General features: G+C 41.3%; 1 protein-coding gene across 1 annotated transcript; it reads right to left on the reverse strand.

Annotated features, from left to right (window-relative positions):
* Nucleotides 1-1,353: 1,353 nt before the first annotated feature.
* On the reverse strand, nucleotides 1,354-1,881 carry LOC110719725. The gene has a single exon (XM_021898715.1). It carries the CDS (start codon nucleotides 1,879-1,881, stop codon nucleotides 1,354-1,356), a length of 528 nt encoding a protein of 175 aa, XP_021754407.1.
* Between the last annotated feature and the right edge of the window lie 7,616 nt (nucleotides 1,882-9,497).

Here is a 9,497-nt window from a genome sequence, read left to right on the forward strand (position 1 = left end):
AGGTCGATAGGCTTGTAATGTGGTTAGTAACCGAATAAATGGAAGTAAGCTCAAAGGGGTAGCAAGAGGGTGAATGTAAAATAAAAACAAGAAAGTAACTAAATAAAAGGAACACAAAAGAAAATGAAAAGAACCTTTTTCCTCCCCTAAAGTGGCTCGGTCTCGATCTTGAGAGCTAGTGGACAAACCAAAGATTAAAACATGCATAGCCAAGGATCTAAAATGCCGCTCAACAAAGATGATGAAGGCTTGAACAATATACCTCTCAAGGGATCTTTTGAAACAAATACTAACCCAAAGGTATCAAATCCACTATGAAAAGCAACACCATCTTACCACTTTTAATGAACTAAGGCTTCATGGACCCTAAAGTTCTGAGACTGGCTACCTTAGCATGCAATATCCTAGAATCAACCACTAACACTCTCAAATCATGCACACATGTATCACAAAGAAGGAAATCATTTAAATACACAAGACCAATGTTAATTGTCCAAACAAAGAGTGATAGAAAAATACATTTTGCAAAAATTGCCTTGATTAAGGTTGCTTAAAAGAAAAAAAAGGAGAAACAAAGAAGGAGTGATAAGATAAAAGGACATAAGCATATGCAAGTAAATCCCAATCGACAAACAATGATCATTCAACCACAATGTCAACGATCCCAAACACACTAGGTGTTAATAGCATACATTCTCGAACCATTCAACTCCTCCTAAGCTAAAATTATCCTAAAGCAACCAATCAAAGAAAATAAAAGAAGGGAAAATAGAAAGATCTCACTAAGCGATCCAAGCTAAGCAAAGAAAAGAAGCAAAGAGGAGCTCACACCTCCACATAGCTCCAACAAAGCTAAACTTGATCTACAAGACAAGAATAAGGAAAATAAATGAAAACAAACTATACTCAAAACACATATTAGTAACTTCAAAATGAAATCAAGTAATGAGAAAATCAAAGTTAGAGGGTCAGGTCGCCTCCCGGGAAGCGCTAGTTTAAGGTCCCTAGCTTGACTCGCCCTCCAAATCATGGAGGGTCACAGAAGACCACCTTGTCCAAAGTGGTGGAGAGGGTAAAGTCATTGCTAATCTTGGGAAAAATCACAACATGAGACATATCATCTTGAATCATAGAAACCTGATCAAACTTGTTGTGCTTCAACTTCTCTTTCTTTTTCTTGGGAACTCTCTTTTTCTTCCTTGATTTCTTCTTCCTTGGAGTTTTGAGCTCCACATGACCAACACTTGAAAAACTATTCTCGTCATCCTTCAAAGAAAGCTCAAACCAAGAAGGCATTTCAATCTCATTCTCAAGATTTGAGGACTCCTTGTCTTCTTCACTAACAATCTTGCTTTAAACACAATTAGGAGTATCATCACAAGCTACAAGCATATCATTAGTAGAAGACACAAACATGCAAGCATCATCATTCAAGGGAAATGAATTAATGCACATAATTCCTTGCATGTAAGATAGAGACTCATGCATCGACTTGAGCTTAAAACTTGCCTTATCATTACCAACACACAAAGTAATAATACTGCCTTTCCCATCAATTAAAGCCCCCGAAGTCGCTAGTAATGGTCTCCCTAAGATGATAGGAATATTATCATCTTCCGTAATCTCTAGCACAATGAAGTCAACGGGGATAGTGAACTCTCCTATCTTAAGGGGGACATCCTCGACTATACCCTTGGGGAACTTAATAGAACGGTCGGCCAATTGTAGGGTCATGTTGGTTGGTATGAGCTCACCTAACTTAAGCTTCTTGAAAACGGAATATGGCATGATGCTAACACTAGCACCAAGATCACAAAGAGCATTTTGGAACAATTTTCCATTGATATTGCAAGGGATAGAGAGATTCCCCGGGTCTTTCATCTTTATGGGTAGGTCATTATGGATAAGAGCACTACAACATTCCCCAACACTCACCGAATCAACCACATTGCACTTTCTCTTGCCACTCAAGATTTCCTTAAGGAACTTGGAATAGTTTGCATTTGTTGCAAAACATCGGTGAAAGGAATAGAAAGATGAATGTGCTTCAGCATCTCGATGAATTTCCTGAATTGTTCATCCAACTTGTGCCTCATGAACTTTTTGGGGTAGGGAAGTTTGGGTTTGATAACCTCATCTTGCATTCTCTCTTTATCCTTGGCCTTCTCATTAGAACTCTCACTCTTCTTGCTAGACACATCACGCTCATCATCATCAAATGAATCACTCACCTTTTCCTTCTCTTGACTCCTCTTAGAAACTTTCTCCTCTAGCACTTTGCCACTTCTAGTGGTGATAGAATAAACCGGTTTCTTGGGGTCAAGACCTTGGGAAGGTAAAGAAGAAGGGCTTGCAATATATTTCAAAGCACTAGCTAATTTGGAGATTTGGTTCTCTAACATCTTATTATGGGTCATCATTTCATTAAATTTCTTATCACTAATGACATGTAAGTGTTCAACAATTTGGTTTGAATTTCAATGATATCCTCCAAATTAGATCTAGAAGAAGAATGTTGAGCATAAGAATTATCACCTTGACCTTAGGTCTTTGGAACAAAACCGAGTGGGGGACCCCTTTGAGCATTATTTTGAAAGTTACCCTTATTTTGATTGTTCCAATTACCCCTATTTTGATTTTGGCCATAGCATTGATTATGGTTACCATAACCTTGGCTTTGATTTTCGCCACTATAACCTTGGTTGTTATAGTTACCCCGGAAACCTTAGTTTCCTTGGTTCCTATAACCACTACCTTGGTTATAGTTGTCAAAATTGCCTTAGTTGTGATAATTCCTATTCCCTTGACCTCTTTGATTATCAAACCTTGATCCATTATTGTTAGGCTTAAAGTTCACATGCTCATTCACATTACCATCAAAATCATCACATCCATCCACAAATGAATGAGGGCACATAGAAGAATCATGCTCATATGAACCACATACATCGCAAAACAAGCATCCACTAGGCATGTTATTAGAGGAAGAAGGAGGAGTAGAGTTAGAAGATGTACCTTTCCCCTTAAATTGGGAGGGAATATTTGAAGCTTGGGAGGTAGAATTCTCCAATTTTGACTTGATCGAAGACATCTCTTTCCTTAGGCTTGTTATTTGTGATGACAAATTATTGATGACATTTAGATGATCAACTGAGTACACCGAAGAGCTACTCTTGCTTGTTGACTCCCTCTCACCATCTTGCCAATCCATGTAGTGCCTCACTACATCTTCAATAATATCCACAACTTCCTCTTCCGTTTTGTTCATAATGGGTCCTCCGGGTCCTACATCAAGACAAGACTTCCCTTGAGGGCTTACACCACCATAAAAGATTTGAATGATTTGATAGGTAGGAATTCCGTGGTGAGGACACTCCCTTTAATAATCCTTATACATTTCCCAAGATTCATAGAGGCTTTCATTAGATCTTTGCTTGAAACTTTGGATAAGTGCTCTTGCCTCCGCCGTTTCCTTTTGGGAGTAAAACCGGGATTGAAATTCCTTAGTAACCTCATCCCATGTCCTTAATGAGTTCAACTTGACTTCTTTATCCAACCATTCTAAGGCACACCCTATAAGAGAAAAAGGGAAAAGCTTCAAACGAATGAACTCTTGCGAAACTCCGTTCACTTTGATAGTGTTGCAATACTTCTCAAATTCTTTGAGGTGGTTTAGAGGACTCTCGTGCTTGGCCCACTAAATTTTTGCCTTACTATCAAAGTGATCATTTCCGGTCTAATTTCAAAATCATTCGCCGGTGTTATAGGTGGAGCAATCCCGCTCTCGAACCTATATGCACCTGGAATCCCTAATTCCTTAAATGCCACTCTTGGGTTTTCTCCCGTTCTTTCTTGTTCTTCTTCTTGTCTTAAAGGACTTGAGCAACGCCTTGCAACTCTTATCTTCGTAATTGTCCTCTCTATTTCCGGATCAAATGGCACTAGAGAACGACTTCGTGCTCTATGCATACAATCTCAAAAGAAATTATTAGTAGCACAGCTACAGATGTAGCCGAAAAAAGAAAAAAAAATCTTTTTGTTTTTTTTTTCAAATAAAATGAAATAGACTCAACAAATATAGCAAACAACTACGCCACTCCCCGGCAACGGCGCCAATTTGATAGAGGGTCAAAACACGTCGTTAAATGCTTAAAACCTTATCAACAAAAATTGTAAACACTCGACCAATCCTAAACCAAGTATAGGGTAAGTCAAGGATCAAACCACGAGGAATGGGAGAAAGGTTACTATAGCCAAAGGTAGTTATTTCGAAGAATAAGAAGGATGTTGAATATGACTAACTATGGTCTCAAACAACTAGACTAAAGAGGGAATTCAATATTAAAAGCACTAGGGATTAGGCTCCACACACAATCATGATGGTTATGCCAATTGAGGGGAAATCAATAGACCAAATGTTGTAAAGGAGGATAGTTATTTCAATCAAGAGAACTTAAAGGGTTATCTCCTAGAAGTCAAACTAGGTTTCCTCTATGCGCACCCGCACGCGCGCCATTGGAGCATGTGACTTCCTCCGCCTTTTCTTTTAATGCAAGAGGTTCGCTCCTCTTGATCAACATTGGGGATGGCAGTGCCAAAATGAATTGACGGTGGGTTCAACATCATATTTTCATGTGAGCGCAGCATGAGGGCGCAAGCATCAAGTCTTGGAGTAAGCTATCACTTGCTTTGTGAGCCATAAGTAAGCTTCCACTTTGCACCTTGAGCATCTTCTAACTCAAGGAATCAGCATGAAGGGTCTTGGAATTCACCTTACACCTAAAAATAAAGAAAGTCAAGAAAGTAAAAGGGAAAAGACCATAAAATCCAAGAAAATACAGGAAAAAGGTAGAACTAACGAGAATGAGACCAACTAGAGAATAAGAGACTAAAACTAAGGGATAAGGCATAAAGAAAGCTATAAAAGCATCTAAAATCATCCCAAAATAATTCCATTTGAGTGTCATAAATGGCACTCATCATTCAGCTAGAGGAACTCCAGCCCCTTAAGACTAAACTGGTAGACCGTGAGAGGGAGCTGCGATTTTCTCAAGTCAGGGTGCAATCTTTGGAGGCTGAGATGGCTGTCTACAGGCTGGACGGAAGAATGAGCTTGAGGCGGCTAGGAAGGAAGCACTTTTGGGCTAAGGTTGACCTTGCTGGGCACGATGATCGCCACAACCTTCTTGGTGATCACCCCTTTGTTGTCAATTGTAAAGTTCCTAGCCATGTTGTGCTGAACTTAGAAGTGCCCTTCTGCCCTAACGTTACTGCTGCCATTGGAGTGGAGACTTTGGCTGACGAGCAATAAAGGTTTTGGCAGCTGTCTCCCCCATCCTCTAGTGGTTCTTTGGAGTTTCCACCACCTAGGACTTTAGGTTTGTGCCACTCATCTTTTGTGACGAGGGCTTGCATTTATGTCACCTACTTAGTTTTTGTAAGGACTTGTGGGCATGTTATTCAGCTTGTTTGGCTATGACCTTTTGCCTATGCTTCTCACTTAATTTGTGCAAGAGCTTATCAATGTTCTATCTCCTCTACTACCCACGAAAAACGAGCTGAGTGAGACCAAGAGCACCTTGGCGTTGCCCGCTCAGTTCTGGTTTTGTCTTTTATTCACTCCTACCAGCTTAATTTGAACGTGCCAGGCCTCCCCCTCAAGCGTCCCTAAGGTGGTACCCTGTTTTATCTTGAGCTGGTAGGTCAAACTAGGCAGTGATGATTTTCTTGAGTCTGGGCGATTTCTAAGATCAACCCCTTGTGTCAACGTGTCCTTCCATGTCTTGCCTTGGTGTTTTTGGCTTTGCCATGGTGATTTTTAGTTTACTCTATTTTTTGTGCATGTTAGTTATAATGCTGGAGCACAATGTAATGAATAAACATGTTTAAACAAGTTCGTGTAGGATACTCCTCACGTAGAGGCTCATATTTCATTGAATTTAAATGGCTTAAGCTGCCTTGATTAACATTGCATAATTTAAACAAAGTTTTTCTATGCTTCTATTTAGTCATATGACTTTAAACAAAATATTTCTTTAACACATCTGCATTGAAAATGTTCCTTAGAACTTAACCTTCTTGATTAGAGAAGAGGAAAGCACCTGATCCTACTTGTTCGTGAATGAGGAAGGGGCCTTCCCAGTTAGCTGACATCTTTCCATGCTGGTTTCCTCTTCCTACTACCGTAGTCCTTCTGAGAACAAGATCTCCGGGCAATAATTCTCGGTGCTTGACTCTCTTATTGAAAGCCTTCAAGATTCTGCTCTTTTGGGCTGCCAGCTTGAGAGCTGCTTTTAGCCGCATTTCTGGGAGGAAGTCTAACTCTTCCAGCAGGCGCTTCTCATTTCCTTGCTGTTTGTAGTGTTGAACTCTCAGGCTGGGAATTTGCACTTCTACTGGGACGACAGCGTCTGCTCCATAAGCTAAGGCAAATAGGCTCTTGCCAGTGGCCTCCTTCTCCGTTGTCCTATTTTCCCATTGCACCTCTAGCACTAGGTTAGCCAAGAGGCCTTTGTGCTCCTCTAGCTTTCTCTGCAAGGCTACTAGTATCAGCTTGTTTGCTGCTTCTGCCTGGCCATTGCTCTGCGGGTGACAGACTGAAGCACTTGCGTACTTGATGCTCATTTCTTCCAAGTAGTCTTTGATGGTGTCACAGTCAAACTGACAGCCATGGTAAAAAAAACTCTGCATTGTGGCACCCCAAATCTTGTGATGATATTCTTCCATATGAACGTTCTGACTTGAGATGCCTTTATGTATTTTGTGGGCTAAGCTTCAATCCACTTAGTAAAATAGTCCACCGCCACTATGAGAAATTTTCTACCCGCTGACCTAGTGATGAAAGGTCTCAATATGTCCATTCCCCACTGAGCGAACGGGATCTAGCTGAGGATCGGTGTCAGATCGTTAGCCGGATGATTGATGACTGGGGAATACTTTTGGCACTTTTCACATTTCTTGACATATGCTAAAGCATCTTGTGCTAAAGTTGGCCAATATGCTCCTCTTTGGAGTACTTCAACTCCCAAGGCTTTTCCTCCAATATGGTTTGCGCAAATTCCTGAGTGAGCTTCTTCCATGATTCCTTCTTGCTCCAACTCTATAATGCACCTTAGGAGTGGTTTGGAGAAACCTTTTTTGTTTAACTCCCTACTCATCACAACGTACCAGTTGGCGTCTTTCTTGACTTTCTTAGCCTTCACTGTGTCATTCGGTAACACGCTGTGCATTTTATATGCTAATATGTCTGAGAACCATGCTTGTTGCTGCGTGGTATAGTTCACCTGCTTTCTTTCAGCAATGCTGCTCTTCTCTAAGACTACCACCATGACTGTCCTTGTGAGGCTTTGAAGGGTAGAGCTTGCCAATTTTGACAATGCGTCGGCCTGAGAGTTTTCTGCCCTGTGGACTAAATCCATTTGAAAGTGCATCAACTAGGCTACCAACTCTTTTACTTTGGCTGTGTATTTCAACATCGTAAAATATCTGGCCTCATACTCCCCCTTCAGCTGGCTGGCTACCAGCTGGGAGTCAGTCTGCAAGTGTAAGGGTTGGCTCCGGTTGCGATACTCCTTCTCAATCGAGCTAGGGTTGCCTCTTATTCGGCCTCATTGTTTGATGCCTTGAACTTGAATTTAATGGCATATTCAAATACATTGCCCTCTGGTGATGTTAGGATTATTCCAGCGCCGCTGCCTGTTTAAGCTGATGATCCATCCACTTCTACTTTCCAAACTCCTATTTCATCTTCTTTTTCTTTGTTTGAGGCTTCTACTATGAAATCCGCCAAAGCTTGGGCTTTTATGGCTGCTCTAGCTTTGACTTCAAACTCATACTCAGAAAGTTCAATTGCCCACTAAAGAAGCCTTCCTGAAGCATCCATTTCCTGTAGGGCTTTCCCCAACGGGTGATTTGTAAGAATTTGGAATATATGACCGTCGAAGTATGGTTTTAGCTTTCTTGCTATTTTTACTACTGCTAGAGCTAGCTTTTCTACAAGCGGGTATCTTTGTTCAGCGTCAGTCAGTACATGGCTCACGAAGTATACCGGTTTTTGCTGTTTGTTCTTTTCAACCAAGAGGACTGATCCTATTATCTGCACTGAGGCTGAAATGTATAATTGAACCTTCTTACCCTGCTCCGAGCTGATCATAGTAGGGAGCTTGGTTAGGTGCTCCTTGATTCCTGCAAAAGCTTTCCTTTCTGCCTTTCCCCATTTGAACTCTCTGTTTCCTTTTAGAAATTGGTAAAAGGGTTATGCCTTGTCAGCTGACTTGCTAATGAAACGGGTCAGCGCTGCCATTCTCCCTGCTAGGCGCATAATGTCTTTAGTGCATTTAGGATTTGGGAGATTTGAGAACTGCTTCTACCTTCTCGGGGTTGGCATCAATTCCTCTTTCACTCATCATGAAGCCTAATAATTTCCAAAACTCACCCCGAAAACACATTTCTTCGGGTTCAGCTTGATATGATACTTGTTCAGTGTGGCGAATGTTTCTTCCAAGTCCAGGATGTGTCCTGCTTGTGTGATTCTTTTGACAATCGAATTGTCGACATACACCTCACATTTCTCCCTTTTTAATGAATGAACACCTTATCCATTATTTTCTAGAACATGGCCCCTACATTCTTCAACCCGAAGGGCATAGCTATGTAATTGTACACTCCCCTTCAGTGATGAATGCAGTTTTCTGCCTGTCTGGTTTGTGCAAGCTGATTTGATGATATCCTGAAAAAGCATCCACGAAACTTAATAATGCATGTCCACTCGTAGCATCCACTAACTGATTAATTCGCGGCAACGGGTAGCAGTCTTTTGGGCAGGCTTTGTTGAGAGCTGTGAAATCACCACACATCCTCCACTGACCATTTGCTTTCTTGACCATGACCACATTTGCTAGCCACTCTGGGTTATCACATGGCTCGTTGAATTCGACTTCCAGCAACTTGTCCACTTCTTCTTGTATGGCCTGGTTCTTTTCCGTAGAGAAACTTTGTTTTTTTGCTTGACCGGCCTGATGTCCTCTTTCACATTCAACCTATGAACCACGACCTCCAGGTCAATTCCTAGCATTTCATCTGCCGAAAATGCGAAGATGCTCTTGTTTTTTCTCAGCAATTTTACGAGATTCACCCTTACTTCAAGCTCGATGTCCTTTCAGATGTTCAGTGTTCTAGAGTTATCCCCTTCTGTGAGCTCGATCCTTTCATGCTCGCCACTGGGCAATGGTTTGGCTGCTTCTTCTTTTGCAGGCTCAAAATTTTCCATTACCAGCTTTTGCTTATCTTTTTCTCTGTGGTATTCTTCTCGTTTTCTTTTTCTTGATTTCCTTTCACCCTGGCCCTTTCGTTTCAACTTCGAGCTGAATTGTCGTTTTTCTTTAGCTGGCTGCTTAAGGGTTGTGATGTAGCACTGTTGTGCTGTCTTCTAGCTTCCTCTGAGCTTGGCGGATCTTCCATCATTGGCAGTGTAAGCTATAGCTAGATGGTAAGTGGAG

This window comes from Chenopodium quinoa, unplaced genomic scaffold, assembly GCF_001683475.1.
Source record: "Chenopodium quinoa cultivar QQ74 unplaced genomic scaffold, ASM168347v1, whole genome shotgun sequence".
Classification (NCBI taxonomy): domain Eukaryota; kingdom Viridiplantae; phylum Streptophyta; class Magnoliopsida; order Caryophyllales; family Amaranthaceae; genus Chenopodium; species Chenopodium quinoa.